The sequence below is a fragment of the Natator depressus genome, chromosome 17, assembly GCF_965152275.1.
Source record: "Natator depressus isolate rNatDep1 chromosome 17, rNatDep2.hap1, whole genome shotgun sequence".
Classification (NCBI taxonomy): Eukaryota; Metazoa; Chordata; order Testudines; family Cheloniidae; genus Natator; species Natator depressus.
Genome location: NC_134250.1, coordinates 13,252,808 through 13,279,036, shown reverse-complemented (window position 1 = coordinate 13,279,036; position 26,229 = coordinate 13,252,808). Strand labels below are relative to the sequence as shown.

General features: G+C 40.4%; 1 protein-coding gene across 2 annotated transcripts in view; it reads right to left on the bottom strand.

The window, feature by feature from the left end:
• Positions 1–13,812: 13,812 nt before the first annotated feature.
• The window catches only part of TYW1B (tRNA-yW synthesizing protein 1 homolog B), a 130,271-nt gene continuing 117,854 nt past the window's right edge, over positions 13,813–26,229 (bottom strand). For both annotated transcript variants that reach the window (XM_074974757.1, XM_074974758.1), the window contains one exon: positions 13,813–16,239. In XM_074974757.1, the coding sequence (XP_074830858.1) occupies positions 16,018–16,239 (222 nt within the window). In that variant the 3' untranslated portion in view covers positions 13,813–16,017. The remainder of the gene's footprint in view (positions 16,240–26,229) is intronic.

Sequence of the window (26,229 nt, the reverse complement as noted above, 5' to 3'; positions counted from 1 at the left end):
CGGAGAAATCGACCAAGGATACTAGTACTGTGGGGGAAAACAGTAACTAATCAAGCCTCTAAAATTTCCTGCCTTTCCCATCAACTGGTTGTTTTCTCTCATATGAACAATATCATCATGGACCTGATCCCGAAAAAATGAGCCTGTTTTAACTCGATTCATGTGAGTTGACCCATTGATGTCAATTAAGTCAAGCATATGCATAAGTCTTTGCAGGCTGGGGCCCATAGCAAAAATGTTGAAACTAGCGAACAACCTTTAATGCTAGTCTATAACCAGTCATATCAACCCTTACTGGAGCTAGATATGGAGGCAAGCCAAATACAATAGGTTCATACATCAGATTTCCCAGTGCAAGAGCCCAATCCAATTTGATCACACTCATGCAAGAAGTCCCTAAAGCGAGTTCCACCTAGGCCAGTGGTTTGATGAGAAAAAAATCAAGGATCTCCTATGTGCTGTAGGAAGTATTGTTGGCTGGCTATCCAGCAGGAAGGAAGCCAAATAGGTAAGTAGTTACCTTCTGCCTACTTCCATTTCAAATGGATAAGGCAGTACTCTTTGCTTCTGTCATAAGCAATTCTGCGATGCTATTGTGCAGTTAAACAGCTGCCACATTCCACCCTTGAGATGGCCACATTGCAGAGACAAGGGAAGTGATGTCTATTTATAACTTGTATAGGAGTTTGCAAAGCTGCTATATAAATGTAAGTGATACCTACATATACATTGTATATAAGCACAGTGTGAATTCTTTTCCTCCATGGCATCAGTCAGTTTAATTATGTTCTCAAGAAAAAACATAGAAGCAAAGGAGATACAGGGTTCAGCCTACTGTCCATATTCCCAGTGATTTTACTGGGATTTCTTGAGTCAAGGTTTGACCCCAAAATAATAATAATCTGAACAGCCACCTGTATAGAATTTGTCTTCTACAGAGAGCGGACACATGTTTAAATAGATATCAGTCAGTATTTCACACATTCATATTCATGAGCTGTGAAATCGGTAAGTCCTGATTGCCCTTGGATTGGAAGGTAAAAGTTTTCATATCGTGCTTAAAGAACACCGAGCTGAGACTAAATCTGTATGAGGTTGGCTTCAAATACACCAAACACCAGTGGTAACAGATGTGAAGGCTCTGATGAGCCTGATGGGGAGCCTGTGGAGAGAAGAGTGTTCAGCAGTAATGAAGTGGGAGAAAGAAAAGCACAGATTAGGACACAAGACTTCAGCCTCCTGACATCTATCTCCACAAAGGGTGAAATGATTTGTGAAGGACTGATATTTAAAGGCATGTAAGGCTAGCTTGTGACCTGGCCTACACAGCGGCTCAGAGTAAGGGTTTCAGAGTAACAGCCGTGTTAGTCTGTATTTGCAAAAAGAAAAGGAGTACTTGTGGCACCTTAGAGACTAACCAATTTATTTGAGCATAAGCTTTCGTGAACTACAGCTCACTTCATCGGATGCATACAGAGTAAGGGGGAAATGAGAATTCACATTACATGCCTGCACAGACCTTGGGAATCAGCAGGCATGCTCCCCAGAGTGGCTGGGCCGGGGAATGGTTGTACCTTTGCTCTGCTCTTTTGGTGCATCCAACCAGTGTAGCTGGGCTAGCTCGGAAGGTGCTGTAATGTACTGCTGATATAAGCTAATAACAAACAACTATCTCACCAGAGTAAAGCAGAGAGGGAAGTATTATTAGATATTTGTATTACAGTAGTGCCTAGAGAATAGAGATTGGAGCTCCAATGTACTATATGCTGTCAATACACATAGAAAGAGACAGTGTAAACTCCAAAGAGTATACCACCTAAATGAACAAGACATAGGGGTGAAGTGACTTGCCCAAGGTCTCAAAGCTAGTCAGTGGTAGAGCCAGGCCTAGAACCCAAGTCTCCTAACTCTCAGTCCAGTGTCCTACACACTGGCTTATGCTGCCTCACAGGTAGGTGAGGTTTACGAAACATACCATGCTGAGGGCTGTGACTGAAGGCACAATGTTTAGCTTGCCATTTTCAGGACAAAGAGGGTGCTGTATAATCACACAGAGCAGCAGCTGCAGCAATCGGAATTTCAGCCCTTGACCAGCAAGGGCAATATCATATGGCAGCAGCATTTCACTGCAGTGGCACTTGCATCATATTGCAGCATATCATTACAGACAGCAAAATGGAAAAGGCTTCGGGCCAGAGTCTATAATCCTCCGTCTGGCATCCAGACGACAGAAACCCCCTCCTCTCTAAAACACTGGGCTTGCACAGCACACATGGCAGATGGAGTTTTTATTGAACCAGGCCCAAGAGAGAAGAAACAATTAAGATTATTCCATAGTTAAGGTATAAATGTGATACAGGAAAGGCAGGTAATCCATCTGTCAGATAATCATCCTGAAACTGTAATTAACAACTGCCCCTGTAATGAGATGTACCAGTTCTCAAATATACTCCTCTCCATTTTGTATCTAACCAGAGTAGCAAGTTGGAACAAGGGTCTAAAAATAATTTATACTTCACAATTTTTAGAAGGTTTTTTTAAATCATCCTGTTCTTACTCCTAATCCCCAAAATTGCAAATTTAAGGGCTCATCTACAGTTCACAGCAAGCTGAGGCGTAAATCTACCCTGCCTCACCATGTGGACACTGCTGACACACATTAAAAGTTCCCTAGTGCACTTCGATCTACCCTGCTTTGAAACAGGAATAGATCAAAGTGCACGAGGGAACTTTAAGTGCGTCAGAACTTAGTCCGTGGCAGGCTAGTGCAGGGGAGATTTACACCTCAGTTTGACATGAACTAAGTGTTTGTGTAGCCAAGCACTACAATTCATGCTACTTACATTTTTTTTTTTAATATGGCTGATTAGCTGATTCAAAAGCTTTTGTCTCTATAGCTGTATGATATTACTAACATGTGTCTGTCTGCATCAGGGTTATCTCTAGAAATATTCCCTGTCAAAACAGAGAATTTATGATGAAAGCAATATTGCTGACTTGTGATTTTATCATAGGTCTTGCAACATTTCTTAAATTCCCAGCTCCTGGACTCTTGTGAATACATGAGAATTTCAGATCTCTTTTTTTTTTTAAAAAATAATTTTCTAGTCCTCATGGTAGCAGAGAAAAGCTTAAAAAAAAAGCACATCCTAAAGATTCAAAAGTCAGACTGGTGAATAAAGAGAGAACATCCCTTCCATTAACAAGTCTCATGATTTTTATTAAGCCAATCTTGATTTTTGAACACTTAGGACTGACACTATCATTATCAAAGTGAAAACAACTGCATGCACCGACTCTCCCATCAATCCTCTGTGACAGAAAAGTGTACCCATTTTATAGCTAGGAGACTCTTGGATAAAAATTGAGGGTCCGATTTTCAAAAAAGTGTTGAGCACTCCCAATTCTCACTGAAGTCAGTGGGTGCTCAGCACCTCTGAACAACGTAGCCTAAGCAACTTACCCATGGTCACGCAGCAAGTTAGCATAGTTTGAACCAGTCTCAAATAGGAATCGGGAGCCCTGAAACCCAGGAACTGCTGCGCTTGCTGTCACTTCAAATTATTCCCAGTGTGACGTCAACAACTTCTTCTCAATGAAATATTTTTAAAACCACAGGACTAAATATAACCATCCTCTACATCTGCATCTACAGGTCCCTGTTGGGTCTCCAACCTTCTTCATAATTAAAGATTTAACAAAGAGTTCTAAAATAAATCCCTCTGAGAATCAAAGAGCCATCACAACCCCCGTGATTGATATGTATGTTCCAAACAAAACCTATCTTCCCCCTGCCCCGTCTCCTACAAGCTGCCAATTTGCTACTTGTGTGTTTCTAGCTAGTCATTCACAGAAACATTTTACATAATAGACCACCTTCTTCTAAGCAGATTGCTGTTCCTTCCAGTTCATTGGGATCTACTACTTCAGAAGAGGGCTAGATCAAACAGTGTATGTATCTCAGACCCTGCTGTCACAATCACATAACTCAGCTTGAAGGAGCCAGGCAAGCCAGATGAAAGCTTGTGTAGACAGCACAAGGGGAAGCTGTTAGGTCTCACGCTAATCTACAGGTTGATCTGGTGGAGCACAAATCTCTAAAGAAAAAACCAAAACCCTACTTTAGCCACAGCTCCACTTGCCACACAATTGACTCAGCTCCCGTTCTTACAACGTGCTCTGGCTGTCACCTCCTGTTTGGTGGTTTATAGCTCTTCTAAAAAATTCTGCACTATTCCATTTCTAAAAGCAGTGGTCCAAAACATTGCATCTTCCCGTAGCACTGCTGGATTGCCTATTGGTTTCAGTGCTATCCTGGCATTTGGGCAACATGGCTTCAATTCCCTGCTCTGCCCCAGACTTCCGATGAAACCTTGGCAAGTCACCGAGTTTCTCTGTGCTTCAGTTCCTATCTGTGAAATGGGGATAATAGTAATTCCCAACCTCATGAAGTGTTGTGAGGGTAAATACATTAGAGATTCTGAGGTGTTCAGATACGATGGCAATGGTGGCCAGATAAGTATCTAAGACAGTGTTTTGTGTGATTGCTGTAGAATAGCATCGTATTATTTTCCTAAAGGAGGACACGACATCTAACGGACAACCAGTGGATGTAGCAATTCTTTAGCTCCAACATTTTAGTCAGAGTTGTCTGACTCAGCATCCAGCAGTTAAAACTTAAGGCAAAGTCATTTGTGCTGGAGCAGCTACAAGTTAAAAATTATCACACAAGTATCTACCCAGACAGGAAAATTAATTTCCCCCCTAGTTCAGGCATGAAACAGAACAATACCTACTTGTACAGCAAGACCCTTTCTGACTATATTGCTGCTGGGCATACAACCAGCAAGGACGACACAAAAATGGGAGGGTTAATAATAAATAATCTCGCTGCCTTTTAACACGTCAGTGTCTGCCTGTAAAAGCCATTGAAAAAGGTGTCACATTTCAGTGTGCACTAAAGATAGTGCTTTCAAAATGTGAACTTGCTGGAACAAACATATGTCATAGCATCTTGAGAACCTTTTTCCTTAGTATTAGCAGAGTGCAGGTGAAGAAAGTCAACCTTGGTTTAGAGGAAGACTGGATGTAATTTTAGACCAGATGATAGCAAGGCTTTCTGCAGAAGAGCCCTGGATCCTTAAGAAGCTCATTATAGATATATAACCTGAATTCAGACAGCCTGGATGTTCTTGACTTACAAGTTCGCCCTAGAAAAAGTTACCAAACAAGAATGCACTTTTGCTTGTTTGAATGATTGCAAATGACGCTTAAAGCCGTTCAGGCACAACGCAATGACAACATAGCTAATGTTAGCTGGGAGAATTTAATTCAATACAATTTGCAATTGTAAAAATGTAACTACACGTTTGTTTTATAGCTGATTGACCATATCTGAGTTTGAACATAAAGCAACTCAAACCATTCTGTATGCTCCAGCTTCTTTTTTCGTTGCAACAAACACTGGCATTTCTTGATTTTAAGAACTTTTCATGACTTTATCTTAAGAAACCCTATGAATGTAAAATGAATGCACGGAAAGCCTTAAAGGCATGCATAAAATATGAAGGGGGGAGACCCCATGTGCTAGCAGCAGGAGTAGAGGAGTAGAGTAGGGACTCTAGAACATGGGTAACAAGATGGACATCTTCCCTGCGTGATGGAAAGAAAATATCTGGTATTCACAGACAGAGAAGTTAGCTAAAAAACATTAAATACTCTTTCTTGGAGTCTGCAACATAACACGACTTTATTTCTTAGAACCCACATGACAACACACAAGAACCCCAAAAACAAAGAGACAAAGCAGGCTGCTTGCTAAGGCAGAGACACCCAACTTGCTCTAGCTCCTCACAGATGGACTGCTAAACGCCCCAGATTGAATGCTTCCCAACAGACCCCCTACTCTGTAGCAGCAGGACCAGGAAAACCCCTGAGAATTTAAACAGGTTTCAGAGTGGTAGCCATGTTAGTCTGTATCAGCAAAAAGAACGAGGAGTACTTGTGGCACCTTAGAGACTAACAAATGTATTAGGGCATAAGTTTAATTCCAGTTCTGCAGTTCCTCATTGGAGTCTGTTTCTGAAGTATTTTTGTTGAAGGAAAAAACAAAAAAACTTCAAAAACAGACTCCAACAAGAAACTGCAGAACTGGAATTAATTTGCAAACTGGACATCATGAAATTACGCTTAAATAAAGACTGGGAGTGGATGAGTCATTACACAAACTAAAAACTATTTCCCCATGCTAATTTTTCTCCTACTGTTACTCACACCTCCTTCTCAACTGTTTGAAATGGGCTATCCTGATTATCACTACAAAAGTTTTTTTTTCCTCCTGCTGATAATAGCCCACCTTAATTGATGAGTCTCATTAGAGTTGGTATGGCAACACCCATTTTTTCATGTTCTGTGTATATCTATCTTCCTACTGTATTTTCCACTACTTGCATCCAATGAAGTGGGTTTCAGCCCACAAAAGCTTATGCCCTAATAAATTTGTTAGTCTCTAAGGTGCCAAAAGTACTCCTCATTCTTTTTGAGAATTTAAAGTGATACCTTGTCATTTTAACAGTATTCAATACACTGCAGCATCGAGCTGCACTTCGTTAGCACAGAAGCTTGGCCTTGCCCTAAGGCCAATTTGTGCTGTTGCATGAGCAAGATGGAACCCACAGCTTGGTCTCTGATCACACTGGCTTTTTCAGACTTTACTCAGGCCTTTGTAAGAGCCTCCATTAATTGCGCTCATCTCACCTAGTAACTCCAGACAGACTCAATTCCTTGCACTCCTGGACTAAGGATTGTTCCATTATTTGTTTGGTCTCTCTCATTGTCCTTGATGTTATCATTTCAATCCACTCTTAAACATCAGTCAGTGAATCCGAATTCCTACCTGTCCAGCTTGACAATGAGATTCTATTGGATAATCCATTGGCAAATTTATCTCACCTTTTCTAGGCACTTGGCTTTCCTCAAGAAGGCTATACTAACTTGCCTTGTCCAAGGTGATTTTGGACTCACCTTCATAGAATTGACACAATATGGGCCTGGCTCACATGAAATAATTAGAAAGAACATAGAGATAAGTCAAGCGCATCTTGGTTGAAGAGAAGAAATGGCTGGGGGGTGGGGGGGAGCATCTTTCGTCTCACTATCACGCCTTCCGTTTTGCTTCTCTGGGGCATCCTGACCTAACTCCTTTTGATCGTAAAAAGACCCTGTGAGGAATCACAGCACTAATGCAAACAGCCTTTATTCATGTAAATAGTCTCTTCAAGCTAAATTGACCCCTCACACTCTACTAAATCCCATTGGCTGGAATGGGATTTCATGGGATGAAAGTAGATGCCCAATTTGCCTCATTGATTTCAATAGGACTGCAGGATGAGGCCCTAGACCAGCACATCCTTTTCAGATTGGCAAAATAAGAGGGATAAGTCAGAAAAGATCAACAATATGGGAAGGTGTGTACATGTCCAGACTGGAACCCATTTAAAATCAACCACAGTCAAAGTCAGAGACACTACAGTACAGCCCCACAGGCATTAATGTTTACATTCAATGAGCCAAGGAAGAGGTGTACAGTACTTAACCCACGTGTCTCAGTCCATGTAATCCAGCCAACATACGAGATCCACTGCAAAGCCTGCTATTTTTCTCATGCATATGGAAGCGAGGTGGTTTGACAGGAGGATGTAATGCGGTGGAGAAGTTATGGTGATCTGAGTTGAAGTTAAATTTACTGTAGACGTATAACTACATAATCTTACGTCTCCCTAATATAAAGTTGGTTTTAGTATTTGTTAAGCATAATGGGTCTCAGTGAAGCACTAGAAACCCCTTCTGCTGATGTAGGAAGCCTTTGCACTATTGCACGTTAGTGGTACAGTTGCAGGGCCACAGCTGAGCTGCCATAGCAGCTATAGTGTAGACATGCCCTACATCATATGGACTTTCAATGAGACATAAATACCCAAATGCCTGCCTCCCCCCTTTTGGAAATGGGACTTAAGCACTTTTCAAATTTTTTACCTCTACTATAGTAAATGAATCGAACCAAGTGTATATTGGTGATTGACAAAACAATAAAGAGAAACCAAAACTTATTTCATATACATCACTTTGTAAAAAAACAAATAAACAAAGCTGAAAATTCCTGCAAATCAGGCATACAGACACAAAATTATGGGGGAAAGGAAAAGAATTCAAGTTCTCTGCTCAGCAAAGAGGAAGGAATGTGTGCCATTTTTATTGATATTTTCCCCAATATTCATTTCCTTTGCTCCATCATATTAAGTCACTTGCACAATCACCCGGTCATACTTGCCATCAGTTACTTTCACTCAGGGGCCACGACCCTGTGCCAGCTCATTAATCACTTTGCACTGGATGAAATGAAAGAGAGCCCCTTATTTAAATGAAGATGTCTCTTTCCATTTTCTCCTTATTGCATCATGCTAAATATAATATTCAAAATAATTCACAGGTGAAGCAAAGTAAAGGCAGAGCTGATGGAGAGGGACTGTTTTGGGGAAGTTTCTAATCATGATTTTGCTCTTTATGAAAAAGCTATTTCTATCCTCTGAAAAGATGAACTTTAGTGGGTCAGGAATGAAAGTGATGGTTCTTTACTCCATCCCTATCCATAACTCTACAGTGGCTGGATGTTGCAGCTACGAACATCAGCAATTGAACAAAATTGTGAAATGTCAGCCTTGATGATCATCATGAAGCTTCAAAGTTATCACTGAGATGAACTGGGATAGTTCACCCTCCTAGAGCTATTATTGCTAACCACAATCTCAGTAATATAGTGCTGCACTGGTGTTAGATTCATGTGTGTGTCATGGTGTGTGTCCTCCTGCCTCCTCGCCCCAAGTACAGGGATAGACCTTTTTAAGTGAAAGCTTAAATTCTGCAGAAAATGATGGCACCACTATATCACAAAATACCAGCTCTTCCTGATCCCGGATAGGTTAACTTAGTTTACAGCATGCTCACTAAGAAGGTCTTACCAAGACAATGCAGAGGTTAAAATCCATCTTACTTTTGGATCCTGGAGTTGAACTTTCCAGGAGAAGCAGCTGGGTACTCTCAGCAAGAAAAGTCATGGTTTTGGACATTGCCCCTTGTAGTGGTGCCAGATCCTGAGTCTGGGGAGCTTCAGGCCACAAACAAAAGACTGAGCTGTTAAGTCAGACTTTTAAATGGACACATGACCATTGCTACCAGTAACAGGCAGCAGGTTTAAATACCTAAGGAAATACTTCTTCACACAATGCAGTCAACCTGCAGAACTCATTGCCAGGGGATGTTGTGAAGGGCAAGGGTTCAAAAAAGAATTAGATAAGTTTGAGGAGGATAGGTCTATCAATGGCTATTAGCCAAGATGGTCAGGGATGCAACCCCATGCTCTAGGCATCCCAAACCTCTGACTGGGACTGAACAATAGGGGATGGATCAATGGATCCATTGCCCTGTTCCGTTCATTCCCTCTGAACCATCTGTCACCAGCCAAAAAAGTCAGAAGACAGGAAACTGAGCTAGATGGACTACAGGTGTGACCCAGTGTGGCCATTTTTATGTCCTTAATGTATGGGAGGGTGGGAGTTTGATATAGTGTATCTATTCTGAATAGTATAAAGGCACACAATTGCTGAGACAATAGGCTCTGTTACAAACTGATACATATAAAAAATAGTTTGACATTCCCTGACTAGCAGCTTATTCAGTAACGCTTACGGAAAAGTGACATCAAAATCTCCAAAGAGGATGGGCCCGAGCCTGATCACTGAGCCCTATGGGAATTCTCCCACAACCAGGCCCTTTTATAAATCTATGTCAAAAGGGAAAGGATAGAGTTTGAGAACCCTAAAGATCACACTTTTTTCTTGTGCAGGCTGGATGAATACTGTCGCAGGACAGCCATAGCACAGAAAGGGTGTAAATCACAAGCAAAGTGAATGTATTGTCGAGAGGTGATCTATTTTAAATCTACCTTAAAATAAGCAATTTCTGAGACGGCATCAAATGTTATCGTTGATTGTTCAGAACCAAAGGACCTTTGTCCGATTAAAAAAAAATGTCCAGCAAAACTAACAAACTTCAAAGTACCAAATATCTGAATCCAAATACAACAACATCTAGCCTATCTTCTTCAGATATATTAACCTAGGAGAGCACTCCATTCTGGTTGCATGGGTCTGAGTTTTAGCACATTTTAGGAACAGCACGGGATGGCAATTTATATTAAGTTGTACACTTGAAAGCTAGCTGTGTAAGAGGATTTGGTTTTGGATATGGGCATTGAAAGACATGCATTGTGCTTAAAGTAAATCAGGTATAACTGCAAGACAAAATCCAGCTAGTTTTATTCACTTGAATAGTCCTAAAAGTGAATGGAACTACTCAAGTGAACAGCGTTTGGCCCTTAGTTTGCTCAATGTTCCTAATTTTCAAGGTTTTCACGTTTCACTCATCTCTGTAATCCCGAAGCCTTGCTCCCTAAGGCAACTAAAATATTGTACCTTGATCATGCCATTAACCATTGCCACGATCAAGGTGAGATATTCCAGCTCCAGTTATGCCTTTGCATACATGGCTGTAATTCCAGTGACTTCAATGTGAACTATGTCTGTGCATTTTAGGCTGGGATTGAGCCCTTAGCTGCACTCAGTACTAAACCCTATTCTGTTTTCCACTAAATGAAAAATGAACTTTTCGTTCTTTTTTCTCTCCACACCTTTGTACATTTCCAGTTGAAGTGGCCACCTGCCAGCGATCACAACAAATTCCCACTGTGCGCCGAGAGATTTATATTTACAAATCAGTAACCAACATCAGTCATTGAAACTCTTCCTTCAAGTTTTGCTGAATATTTTTTAAAAAGGCTCCAAAGCAAAACAGGCCTGTTCAACTCCTGGGCATTTAGGTCACTCCCAGGTTAAAGACCAGGCCACACGTTATTTTGAAGATTAAACTATTTTTTCCCGACAAATTGTGACTGGTTTGTCAAAATACTTCGTTCAGGAGGGTTGGGGAGTCGGAATCGCACCTTAGCTGCTGCACTAGGAGCCTGCATTCGAATTTAGCCTCAAGAAATCTCAGTGATGACACTTTCCTGATGTTAGCGAGCAAGCTCTTATGCAATGGTGCTTCTTATGCGAGTTAACCCCAACAGAAGAGCGGTGCGCAGCTGGGCTTTTGTTGGGAGAGGGACCTCTGACAAGATGGGATCAGAACAGAGAGGAAGGATGGGCCAGTGGGCCAGTAGCCTAGAAGTGGAACAATGTAGCTCCAAGTCTCTGCTCTTTCAGACTCCACATGTGACCTTGGGCACGTCACTTAGCCTCTCTGTGCCTCAACTCCCGATGTGTGAATGGGGATAACAGTGCTTGCCTTCCTCACAAGGGTGTTCTGAGGAGAAATACATTAAAGATTGGGAGGTGCTCAAATACAACAGTAATAGAGAATCTTAGAGAGACTGATAGAACACATGGGAGCATTTTCTGACTCTTTAGTGCTTCATGGGAAAGGATGATCCAGCACTTAGATGTTATAGAGCATTAACTGCCTAATTATCACCATAGCCGTCAACAGCAGCACACATCCCATCAGTAAAACCCAACTCTCAGCCTTCAATGATTAAATACAAGGGGGAAGCGAAATTGAATAACTATATTGCAGTGCATGGTCTGAAAAGGGAGGTTAGGGTAGATTCAGAGCCGGGGGCCAGATGCTGGGCTGATTTATAGCTGTGTAATTCCATGGAACGTCAGTGAGGTTTGGAAGTGATCGGAGTATCTGGCCCTAGGAAACCAGAACAGCTACATCACAGAAAGCCTTAAATGGAGTATTGTACGTACATTATAGTGCATAGATGGGCCCCAGTTCTACAATTTGCATGAACAGGCATGAGCAGTCAATTGCAGTATTGAGGCCTAAGTGCTAATACTAATCTAATAGAACCTATGCAGGCCATTAGATTTCTGGCAATTATCTTGATTTGATTTATACGGGAAACTAGAAGTGGCTTTACACTATGGTGCTTCTTAGCAACACACAAAACATCCCTAATTTCAAAGAAATATGTTTTTCACTCCACTGCCCCAACTTTGAAGGAACTTCTAAGAAGACATTCAAGCTGCCATGAAATATAACAGGATTGGACAAGGTCTCAGTCTACAGACATCTTCATCAGAGGGTAATTCCTCCTGGAATGTCTGTGCCGAGGAGCAGTAGCATGTCAATGTTGTTTAAACTTCAGCTCTTCATGAACAAATACGCTGTGTGATGATAGCTAAACTGCAAGGGAAGCCAACTTCTATTGGAACATGTTACCTCTCATTTTAAATCCAGTGGAGCACTTCTAAGTGAGATCATTTCTTTCCCACTTCCCTACTATAACATACAAGACGACTTTCACTATGGCAAAGCAAAATTTGCACACTTTGATGCAATGAAATACTTCTGACCTCCACTGTATAAACAGCTCCACACCTTAAGGATTTGACAGAAAGAAGATTGTACGTTAGCATGTAACAGCCATTTCAGCCAATGAGAAAAACCTCATTCTAGAGTTGAAAAAACCCAAGGGGATTTATCCAGACCAGTTCTGGTTCTTGTTTTGCAAAACCAGAACACAGCCTCCTCTGAATTCTTGGGATTTGTAATCTGTATTTTGAGATCTGTAATCCTTATTTTAAAAAGCCCTGTTCACTTGGAAGAGACAGTAACAGCAAAACTCAAGTTTTACTAGTAAAAGTGAATTTTCTTACAAAATAGCTTCTAATGACAGAAAGCTGGGCATCTCAGTTTGCAGATGGTATAAAATAATTTCCAATATTGGCATCTTGAGACAGTAGTTGCTAAAATGTAGTTGAAAGGAAACAAGTGGGTAATCATAATGATGTGATTTTTTAAGATGTGATATCTTGCACTAACACCTGGATGAGAGCACTAAAAATGCTTGCAGAGCCAGTAAGCTAGTCCAAGCCCAGATCAGTGAGCAGAAAGGAAAAGCGTTGCTCCCTAGACTTTTTAACTGGGAAAAACAGTGAAAAATTGGAACCATGAAGTTGTTTTTCACGCTAGGGTTTGGTAAGTATTTTGCAGAGGTCAATGGTGAAAGGAAAAAAAAAATCCATGTTTGATTATGGCTTTCTGACCATTACCGTAACCAAATATGCCAACTGCATTACATTATGATTTTCCAATACCTTTAAAGGATCGATGAAATCTAATTATCTTTCCTTTACAATTCACTGAACAACATTCCTAGCATATTAGTATCAAAAGATATATGAACTCCATTCTCCAGTTAATAGAGTAGAGATAGTCTAAAGGCCAGCATGCTGTCTTTGTGGTTGACGGTATGGGGATAACAAAAGGATGCTTACTTTTGACTTTGTAACCATGCACAAAAGCTATCAATTTTATTATACCCAATATTACAGTGAGCAAAATGTTCTAACCACTAGATATCACTCTCTAGAGAATCATGGCTGTTTGTATTTGTCACCTTTAACCTCCATAGCATGAGAACAAACTTGAACATTTAGAAAAAAAGCTGGAGAAATTACCTATTAGGACATCTTCACACTAGTTCAGACCTCTCTCTCTCTCTCACACACACACACACACACACTTTTTGCTAAAAGCAAACCAAAAGCTCAAACATTTAAATTCCCATTACAAAATTTTTTTAAATGTTTCGTTCACGTCCCCATATAGAAAAAATGGTGAACGGTGCACAATCACACACAAGAGACTGCGTTGAAAAGTCAAGTACTTTATTTCCTGCCTTTTCTGAATCACTTTTACAGTTTAAGAATTGCACTTTTAAAAAATTACAATCCCACGAATACCGACATGTCCAAGCTATAAGGCAGGAATATTACTAATTTTGAAAATACCAGCTACTGTAACAAAGAAATTAAAAAATTGCAAAGACCTTCATAAAACAGCCAGGTTAGGTAGTTTGGTTTCAGTCAAGATACATTATGGCATTCTCTGGGAACCCTGAGAGAACACATCTAAAAGATGCATATATCTTAAAAACATGGCAGCAAGCATAGCTCTCTTTAACACATAGCTATAATATGCCTGAGATTGTATTGTTTAACCTGCACGAGCAAATTATACTCCTCAAAGTTTGCTGTAAGTGGAAAATAGTCAAATACAACTCCATTCTATAGTCATTATATGCAACAGGAGTCTAAGATCCATATAGATGGAGATTATAAATAAACCCACGATCCTCAGCTGGTCTAAGTCAACACAGCATCAATACTTCCACGGAGCTATTCCAATTTACACCAGCTGAGAATCTGACCTCAGATATCTTCACACTGAGGCTTAGTAACTTGTACATGAGCAGACAGTGACATTGCACGGGGTTTTCATGCAGCACACTCAAGCGTATTTCATAAACAGAATGGTGCAAACTGTTGGGCTACAAAACCAATTATTTCCTCAATGGTAAACAAAAAACACCTTTATTGAAATGTGAATTCCTAGTAGCAGTTACTTTAATCTCTTAGAATATCACAAAAAGCCATCTGTGGCCCAGCCTCTCCGACAGATACATTTATAACACGCACATCAGTTTGACCTTTACTTTTCTGAGATAAAAGACAACAGTTTTCTTGGAACAAAAATCCCAAACCTGATTCAGACTTTACTTACACCAGTTTTACACTTATAACTTGGACAAATTCACCGTTGTTACTGTATATTTACGCATGTGTAAGGAAGTTCACAACAAGCCCCAAAGTCCAGGCTCTACCATCACAATCAGAAGTTGTCACAAAAACTGAAACTGTTGAAGGGTTTAGACAACAAGTAACATTCCTGAATAAATGTACTGCTTAAACTCAAAACTGCTCTTCATTCACAACTGACAGTTTTGATCAAACACACTGGCACTTAGGCTTGAAGATTAGCCACCATCACCCTCTCACACACACACAAAATGCCACTAATGATCTGGTTCGAGAGATTCTGTTGGTGCCTTATTCCTAGTCGTTTCAAAATATTGTTGATTGTTCAGTCTTTCTGCTCAAAGGCAGAAGTGATTCTTTAGATATTAAGACTTGATGTATTTAGGTTTTCCTACTGGTCAGGGATTCAAATTAAAATTCACTGCTGCTTACTCAAAAAAATCAATACTGATAGCCTACCTCACTCAAAACTCGCAATCAGTAGGACATTGTGCACAAATCTGATGAGCACGATTTGGCCCAAAAGAGTTCATACAAAACTGAACTCATTTTGCTTGGAGGCACGACTATTTAGAAAATATTAAATATAAGAATCCATGAAGTTGGAAGACACTTGGGCATGTTTTAAAGGCTTGACACAACCAGCAAAATTAGAGGTGTTTTATGACTTCAGTGGATACTCTCCACCTTGCTGGATCGGGCTCTAGATTTATTTGTCTTTTCTTTATAGCAATGAGTGTTTGTGATTGACATACATGTTCATAAATCTTAGGTGCTGCCAATGGCATGGGTATGGGTCCTGGTATGGGTCAGGCTTTTAAAACCAGAGCTCCCAGGTTTCAAGCCCTCAGACAACCAGATGAGGGGGACAGTTACACTGAAAAATTCGACCTCCCTATCATTGTTATTGAAACAGAACATTTCAATGTTGAAACAGGAAGCAAACAGACACCAGCTCTCTCCACTCCAAAAAGGCCAGCAACAAAATAATAAAAGCTGTAACACTAAATTGTGTGGGTCACAGTTGCAAGGTCTATACACTTAGAATAAAATGTACATGGCACCATGCCAATTATAGCAAATTGTTTATATGGATCATTTGTACTAGATTAAAAAGTGTCTGATATTTTGATTTGCAGAGCTAGAAGGAACAGAAGGGAAGAGATTACAAAGGGCTTTTGCCTTCTTGTTGCTGTCAAGGGTTAGGGCTTCATGCAAATATTCTGTATGCAGGTTATGCTATATAAGTAAGAAAACCAAACAATAGCTCTATCTGTCAATCAGGTTAGTGATATCAACACCCCGAGATGTCCTTTGTTTTGTTCTTTCGTTGAAATCTAGTGTCCAAAGGATCAAAGCCCCTCTCTCTGGAGCCAAACACTGCCCAGTGTGGTGTTTTGGCGACGTAATCTGCTGCGGTGAAGGTCTTTGATCCCCTGCTTTCTTCATACTCCTGGACCAGCTCCTGAAAACGGTCATAATCGATCCACGTGCACCATTCTCCGCCGATCTTGAACTAGAAAGGGGAAAAAAGAATATTGTCATATCTGGGAGCAATAAAGAGTACCAAAAAAAACTTGACTATATGCTTAGCCAAGCTGATGAATTCATAGCTACATTTTAAATTGGGTCAAACTGCAGCATTCTTATTCTCTAGACACAGCGTTTCTCCCCGGGAAAAGAAGCCATCTAAAAATTAAGACATGATAATGACTGAATGTGAAAAGCCATATAGACAGCGTATTGTTCACCATCAATGGGAATCCACTTTTTCCAGTTCACATCTTGAAGCTTAACAAAATGCACACAGATGTGGAACAGTCCGTTTTAAGGCTCTAGTCAAAATTGAGTGTTCTCTACCGGCATATAGACTTAATTTCTTGGATACATTACCTGCATGTCAAAAGTGAATGTCCTTCTGATCCTGTTAACACTCAGTGCTGCCTCCTCGGAAGGAATACCTCATCCTATCCTCTTTGGCTACACTCGACAGCCTATTTCGCAGCCATCTCAGCATTCACCCGAGCGTTCATTCTTATCTGAAGAATATGGTTTCAGGTGCTGGAAAAACTCTGTCTCAGCCTTGTGTGTTACACAATGTTAGTGGGGTATCCCTGTTTGGAGGATCTTGTCCCATGACAGTGATCAGCCTGTGTAACAGCCATCATCTTGACTGACACACTGGGATTACAACGGGTTCCTCCAGAGCTAAAAGCAAGAGATGCTCCCAGTTCAGCTAAATAGCCAAAACCCTGTAGCTGAAGGCTTTAACAACTCATATCCTCTGCAGATCAGCATGGATGAGGACTTGTAACACACTCTCACCAGTGGGTTACATAAGCATGCTGTAATACCGGCTAGAGGACATTAGCAACCACCGAGTGAAACGAAATCGGGTAAATAATACAGGTGTGCCTTTGTAGGAAACAGGTTTGAATTATTCTTCAAGAATAAGAGGACAGGGTCTGGGGAACACAAAAAGGAAGAGAAGCTTAATTACATGAATTCTCCTTTTATGCAATGGGAATTTTAAGAATTGCTCATTTTGACAAGTCTATACTGCATTTGTCTAATAAGCCAGCTCTGCTAATTTAGCAACAGCCTTGACTGAATCCTCAATTAGGCGTTATCGGCGCTAAGTAAGTGCCTATTACACACTCCATCCAAGAAAGACTGAGAATGTTCTGGCACGGAGGGGGAGGGGGTTTTAAAAATTGAATGTTATGCATTTAAATGGCATCTGACTTGATGCCCAAGAGCTAAAAGCTTTTCAGTAGGGGGAAAAAAAAGCTAACATCAGCAACATTTGAAATAAAACTTTGCTCCTGTTACTATATTGCTGTCCATCTAATAGTTATGAAGATGACTTGTCTGAAGATTCCTCAGCTTAGTTCTCTTAGCCAAGAACAGGAAAATGCAGAGTCATAATTGCAGGCAATGATTTCATTGTCAAATACTTTTTATTCAATGTTCACTCTAAATATGTGATGATACGAAGGCAGTGTCCAAACTAGGCGATGTAGCTATTGTTCTGCATACAGCTTGCGATAAAGCAACTTGCAATTTAAAGAGATGTTTTTGCCTAAAAGGCAGTGTGATCTAGTGGATAGGGTAGTGCTCCCGGTGAGAGGAGAGCTGGGCTCTACATCCATTGTTGTCCCTGACACCGGGCAAGCCACTTCACCTTACCTTTGTTGCTCCCTCGCACCCTCTGTCTCTCTTGTCTACTCAGACTAAAAGCTCTGCAGCACAGGGACTCTCTTCCCGTGTCCTACGCTCCTACCACAATGGGGCACTTCTCTTGGCTGAGGCCTCCAGATGCAGTGGTGCTCAGTAGCTAGAGCTGGAGAATGGGAATCGGGACTCTTGTTATTCTGTTTGTAGCTCACTTTGACTCTTGTGACTTTGGGCAAGTCAGTTAACTTCTCTGTGCCTTACTCCCCAATCAGTCAACTAGCTATCATGCTCCCCCTATCCTCATGGGAATGAGAGAGACTTATTTAGTGACTTAAAAGAGCTTTGAATCCCTAGAACAAAAGACATTTCAGAAAGTTCATAAAATGTATCAGGATGCCAACAAATGTTGGCATACAATACACACGCAATATTTAAAGAGAGGAAACCAAAAAATGGATGGTCATTGCAGCCTTAAGCATGTGATACAGTGAAAGTGAACTGGTTAACGCACAGTGAATTAATTTTCATAACTACACAAGGAACTCCATAGATATGGAATGGATCAAAGCCATTTAAAGAAGCAAAGATAAAGGGCAACCTCGTGGATGGTGATCAAAGATCAAATAAAATTGTTAAAACCTGAAACTAAATCAGCAAATGAATAGTTCAACAAGCCTACTTTCTTGCAAACCAATGAGGTGCTCTTACCTTGGGGGAGGGACGGGCGGGGGGGGACGACTTTGCAATAAATTTTTTAACTGCATTCAGCAGCTGACAAACTTTGTACCCACTCCCATAATAAGAAAAACTGCTATTACCACAAGTCATCAAGTCAAGATGAAACAAAGATATAGATTAAAAACTACAGCAACAGTCCAGACAGCAGTCTACTGTACTAGCTAGATTATTAAATTGGAAACAATATGGCAATTTTGTGTATTATCTGAAGGATGAACAGAACTACCACCGAACCCATATCTGCACTGACAAACTAATCGATAGTGATTCAGTTTCACCCGCACTCAGTAGAACATGAATGTGTGGATTACAAAGAAATTAAATTCCCGAATGGGCTAGCATTCAAGTAGTCTTCTTCACAGTGCACAGCAGCTGCTACAGATACAGAACTCCACTGCTGTCCCATTTAGTTGGGGAAAGTGGTCTCTTACAGAGATGAGATTTTAAAATGAGCTTTGGAGAAAAATTAGCTTTTTTTTTTTTTTTTTTTAAAATAACTACTTACTTTTCTCAGACCACAATAGTGTTCTATTTCATTGCTCTAAATGTCCAACTAAGACTACTCATCTTTGTCAAAGCATACTAGAATAATTGGGAGACCTAAAATGGTATGTCCAGCACTAGTGTCCAATGGGCTATTTTTGTAACAAGGGAGCAGGATTCTTAAAAGTTATGCAACGTGAGCTGTCAGATTCCTGAAGAAAATGTTAACCCGCACAATCCCCTTAAGAAAATCAGAAGATATTCATGACCGAATGCAATTATGCAAAGTGTCAATCTGCTTTATCTGATATGCAGGCTCTGAAAGGTCTATTTGAGCATTTTTTACATACAAATGGCACTGGGAACCATGGGATCAAATGCAATTACTCAATAGGATCATATGTATGCAAAAGAAACCAAGTGAGGACCTAAAACCAAGCCCTTATTGAAGCCCAAATAAACTGGGGTCAAACAGCAAAAACTTGATAGTGCAACAAAGGGAGTGTGCAATAAACAAATAAGACCTGAATTATAGCAGGGAAACCAGTGTAGAATTCCAAATGCAACAATAATGCTTGCAGATCCATGCATGAAAAGTATGTAAAGTGCTTAAAAAGGCATGTAAGAATCAGGAGTCATTTTTAATTGGGCAACCCAAGGCACAGTGAAAGGAAGCAACTTACCCAGTCAAGGTCAATGTGAGTTGGGGAGTTCCCACCCAGCTCCAAGCAAAAGACAGGCACTCATCATAATATCAAAAATTCACCCTTTCTGGGTTTTATTACACAAAGGAAATTCCAAAACAACATCCCAGGAAACCCAGGCTAAATCTTTTCCCAAGGACACCTTCCCTTCCGGACCCATACCAAATGTCATCATTCCCACTCTGAACTAGAGCTAGACAGCCCAAAAAGTCTAGTCAAAGATGCAGGCCGTTCAAGTTACTTATGGTTTTTGTGATGAACGCTCAACTCTTGTGGTGTCTAAATTAGATTTTAAGCAATTCAGCTACATCATCTCATGTGGATGTATACCATCTGGCACAATGGGGCCCTTAATCCCGATTGGGGTCCTTTACAGGCTTTCATAATCATCATCATCCAACTCCCATAGCAACAATCAAGCTAAGATTCTATGGTATTTTGTTACAAAAACAGAAGAAATATTTAATATTTTTAATGCTGTGGTGCAATAGCAACAACACATGGATATGAAAAAGTCATCTTTAAGCACAGTGGAACATGGATTGACTTTCCTCCAAGGCAATAAAAATCAAATAAACTGCAGGGAGCGGGACAATGACTTCTTCAGTTGTCCACACAGATTTACTGATTGGAGTTCAACAATTTTATGAACATTCTCCAGCTAGCGAAAGATTTAAGACTTTCTATAGTATTTCAGTGTTCACACAAACAATGGAACGATAATGCTAAAAACTAGTGTTATTTCAAAGGCCAATACAGTTGGGATTTTTATTATATATTTTTCACTACCTAGTTAGTCTGTTAAGGTAATAAATACAGGAACAAGGGACTACTTTTTTTGTTAGATCAGTTAAAAAACCAAACAACAAAAACCACCACACAGGCTATGTGAGATTGTCTTTTCCAACCAGCTCTAAAATTAAGTCACTGAAGAGTGAAAACTCATCCCCTTTCTGGGGCTTGGCTTTATTAACAGTAAGGTTATATAAAGGTCAGCTCAGACATTCACCTCAGGCTCGACTGCTCTACTGGTTCCTATCTCAGGGATGCTTAGCCCACACCATAGATCTGATACAGGCATATTTACACCACCTTCATTACCATAGTGCCTGAGCACCTTCCAGTACTTACTTTAGGGAGCCACTCCCCTCCACCCTGCCTCAATGTGCACAAAAACCCACTTAATCTTTTCCCAGCAACATCTATGGGGGGCCCAGTCCAAAGCCCACTGAAGTGAATGGGAGTCTTTCCATTGATGAACTCTGGATCATGCCTGAGGGAAGAGGTTGATGGGAAGAGTGTGTAATTTCAGACCAATACTGACAGCACATCATGAGTTAATGTTGACTACTTTGTTTTTTATTTATCCCTAATGGAAGTGTATCTAACATTATTTCAAAGGGCATTATCTACTGGAATACCATTTCCACTTGAATTTCTTTACGCTGAAAATAGAGTACCTTCTTATTATGTAAAACTGAACATTCCTGAAGGAAAGAACAGATTAAAATGTGGAAAACAGTTAATTGCTGCAGTGCATAAGCAATTTTTAGTAACTAATGTATAAAGAATTTATGTTTGAGATAATATAATTTGTAGTACAATATACTACATTCCATCAGACAGGCATAATTGCAGAGAAATAAAAGTCTCAACAGATTTATATGGAGGGATATAATACAGAAAAGAACCAAAGATTGTGACATGAAATGCTACAGTTGAAAAATGGAAGTCAGCCAAAAATCAATTAATTTATCCTAATAAGGATGACACTATTATTCTCTTCTGAGGAACGTGCATTAAACTGAAGAATAAGGTGTCTCTTCATCCATTCACTTTGGTAGTTCTTTATATACTTATTCCCAGACAAAGAGAACGTACTCTAGGCAAAATAAGAAATTCAACCAGAGTGGTGCAGTGAAGCTTGTTGCCGTTACTATCCAGGTTTTACCCTTCTGGAGCGAATCCTGAGCTAGGAGGACATATCCTGTCATGGGAGAAGTGATAATTAGCTGCCCTGTCCACTTCATTCATTAGGGTCTTCTCCTTGCAGACTGTCAGGAAGGCTGAACTGAAAGGGCTATGAAACATGGAATTCTTTCCACTATTGACTGAATGGCAATAATCATGTTTCAGAGTAGCAGCCATGTTAGTCTGTATCCACAAAAAGAAAAGGAGTACTTGTGGCACCTTAGAGACTAACAAATTTATTTGAGCATAAGCTTTCGTGAGCTACAGCTCACTTCATCGGATGCAATCATGTTGCGTTTCATTTATGCCCCAAACTGAGGTCAAATGCAAGAGTTTAGCTACACAGCAATTCTTCACACCACCACTATACAGGAAAAACAGGGCATTACTTTTTTCAATCAGTTATTCTTTAATAACCTCAAGGTACATCATTTTACATGCAGAAGTTACCAAAAAATAATGGTTAAGCATAAATCATTTCTAGACTACATTAAAAAAAATCACTCAGTGGAAAGAAAAAGGTGTGCATGCTTCAATGGCATTGCTTAGCAACACAAGCTGCTCCAGGACTGTACTGTAGGGAATGATCCTGCATTGGCAGAACGATGGACTGGAGGATGTAATAGAGCTTTTCCATCTCTAACTTACAGAACTTTAAAATCTGGTTTCTGCAAGTGTTCAACCAACATTTTTCCAGCCTGCTAACAGCACCACATGTTAAAAGAGGGTTTTTCACCAGCAAATATTGAAGGGGAAGCTTTTTAAGGCTGACAGATGCAAGGTTTAATTCTGGTTACCATCTTCCTCCTTCTTCATCCACCCATTTCAAAAAAACAAATGAAAATTTACTCTCTCACACCCAATTATCAGACATTCAAAAACTATTTATTAGGTTTCAACAGGAAGGACTCCAAGAGTGTTAAAACTCCAGCTTCTTAGCTGAGCACTCCAACTAGGGAACTCAGAACATAGGCTTCTTAAATTTTCCAACATACACACACATATTGCTCTCCCCCTTGCTTTTCCAAACTGCTTCACACTCTTGTGAGCCAGTTAGGAACTAAACTTGACATGAACGATGCCTCAAAGCAACATTACCAGCAGGACAGTGGGGTGGGAGGAAGTTTTGTTTCATGGTCTCTGTGTGTATATAATGTCTTCTGCAGTTTCCACGATATGCTATGCATCCGATGAAGTGAGCTGTAGCTCACGAAAGCTCATGCTCAAATAAACTGGTTAGTCTCTAAGGTGCCACAAGTACTCCTTTTCTTTTTTCTTTTTTCAAAGCAACATTGTGTCTCTCTCCATTCCTGGAAGGCTCACAGAAACCAGAATTGTTAACACAGGTTGCTTGTTTTTGCGTTTGGATCCCCCAGCCCCGAGGAACTGGGGCTTGGGTGGGACTGGTCACACATATCCACTTGCAGAAAATCATTTTACATACTTTAGAAGTGTTCCATGTTGGGCTCACAAACCTTAAGAATGTCCCTTTAACTCTATTGCACAGTACAGTCATTTGATGAAGTACTTGATCAAAAAAAGACCACCGCTCCCACATGCGTTTTACTGAAATGTAAGACTTATCTTCAAAGCATAGGTTAGGGTTGCATCAGAACAACCCTCATGAGTCCCTATTTTCAGCAGCTTCCCTCAAATGATTTCTTACCGAGCTTAAACAATTCTTTTTCCATTAAACAAAAAATTTTCTTAGGAAGACGGCACAGATGTGCACACATAGCTTAGGATGCTTTTTTTAGTTGCAGAAACTCTTGCAACTTAAAAATGTGCTATCTTGTAAAGCCTGTAGGAACACTAGCACATCATATCAGATACTCTCATTGATGGCTTGTGGTCATCTAACATGATTGTTACCACACGAACACACCAAAATGCTTTTCATTTTCAAAGCTGTCCCAATATATTTAGGTTTCAGAGTAGCAGCTGTGTTAGTCTGTATTCGCAAAAAGAAAAGGAGTACTTGTGGCACCTTAGAGACTAACCAATTTATTTGAGCATAAGCTTTCGTGAGCTACAGCATCTGATGAAGTGAGCTGTCGCTCACGAAAGCTTATGCTCAAATAAATTGGTTAGTCTCTAAGGTGCCACAAGTACTCCTTTTCGGTATATTTAGAGAGCTGATTTGTAAAAGCAACATGGCACTCTGTAACTTCCCAGAAAGAAGCACTAGATGTTACACCTAGGTCAAAATAAACCCGTATTTTGCCAACTAAGAGCAACACTCTTCGCCCAAAACACCAGCATAAAACAGATGTTTCCTTTTAGGCTAGTGTAAATGCCACTCCATTAATTGGTCATTTGCTGGCACAGAAGGTAAGGGCTGTTGCCCATTTTCTCTCTCTCTCTCTCTCTCCCCTCCCCCCCATACATTTTCATGGAGACCAAGCGTATTAGCTCTGCAAGACTAGACAGCATTAAAATGGCTATTGACTATGGGTCTACCGCAGTATATTATTCTCTGAAGCCATGGCACCAGGCTTACAAAGATTCTACATGTACCATATTTGTGCATGTAATATATTGATGTATAAAGTGTGATATGATACAATGATTGACAGAGCCAGAAGGGTACCGAGAAGTCACCTACTACAAGACAGGCCCGACAAAGAAAGTAACAGAACGCCACTAGCCGTCACCTACAACCCCCACTAAAACCTCTCTAGTGCATCATCAAGGATCTACAACCTATCCTGAAGGGCGATCCCTCACTCTCACAGACCTTGGGAGACAGGCCAGTCCTTGCTTACAGATAGCCCCCCAACTTGAAGCAAATACTCATCAGCAACTACACACCAAACAACAAAAACACCAACCCAGGAACCAAACCCTGCTACAAATTCCGGTGCCAACTCTGTCCACATATCTATTCAAGGGACACCATCATAGGACCTAACCACATCAGCCACACCATCAAGGGCTCATTCACCTGCACATCTACCAATGTGATATATGCCATCATGTGCCAGCAATGCCCCTCTGCCATGTACACTGGCCAAACCGGACAGTTTCTATGCAAAAGAATAAATGGACACAAATCTGACATCAGGAATTGTAACATTCAAAAACCAGTAGGAGAACACTTCAATCTCTCTGGTCACTCAACAACAGACCTAAAAGTGGCAATTCTTCAACAAAAAAAACCTTCAAAAACAGACTCCAACATGAAGCTGCAGAACTGGAATTAATTTGAAAATTGGATACCATCAGATTAGGCCTGAATAGAGACTGGGATTGGTTGGGTCATTACAAAACCTAAACTTAACTTTCCCAATACTAATTTCTCCCTACTGTTACTCACACCTTCTTGTCAACTGTCTGTAATGGGCCACTCTCTTACCACTTCAAAAGTTATTTTGCCTCCCTTGGTATCTTGCTGTTAATTGATTTATCTTGTTAGACTGACCTCACATTTGGTGAAGCAACCCCCAATCCTTTCATGTATTTATACCTGCTCCTGTATTTTCACTCCATGCATCCGATGAAGTGGGTTCTAGCCCACAGAAGCTTATGCCCAAATAAATTTGTTCGTCTCTAAGGTGCCACAAGGACTCCTCAATGTATGGAACAGAGAGGTATGAATTGGCTACTGATTAATGCCTGGAAGCAGGAGTCAGAAGGTACTCAAATACCATGGTCATGCGGTGCAGTGCAAAAACCTAGACCAACAAATATATCTGGTTCTAGTCATGGCTCTGCCACTGAGCTTCAAGTTATTTCACCTTTCCATACTGCTGTTTTCCCATCTCTGAAACGGGAATATTGCTGCCACCTCCACTTTCCCTCCCTATGTTGCTTAACTCAAATGCTTAAGACATCCAAGTTCCTCAGACAGAAGGAGCTATCTAAGTGCAATGTAATATTATAGGAAGTTTCCTTTTTAAAAGTTATGACCACTATATTTACTTATCTAGGGCCCCTGTCATAAATATAAAGGGAAGGGTAAACCCCTTTAAAATCCCTCCTGGCCAGAGGAAATCTCCTCTCACCTGTAAATGGTTAAGAAGCTAAAGGTAACCTTGCTGGCACCTGACCAAAATGACCAATGAGGAGACAAGATACTTTCAAAAGCTGGGAGGAGGGAGAGAAACAAAGGGTATGTGGGTCTGTCTATATTTTGTCTTTGCCGGGGATAGACCAGGAATGAAGCCTTAGAACTTTTAGTAAGTAATCTAGCTAGGTACGTGTTAGATTATGATTTCTTTAAATGGCTGAGAAAAGAATTGTGCTGAATAGAATAACTATTTCTGTCTATCTTTTTTGTAACTTAAGGTTTTTGCCTAGAGGGGTTCTCTATGTTTTGAATCTAATTACCCTGTAAGGTATCTACCATCCTGACTTTACAGGGGGGATTTTTTTTTATTTCTATTTACTTCTATTTCTATTAAAAGTCTTTTTGTAAGAAAACTGAATGCTTT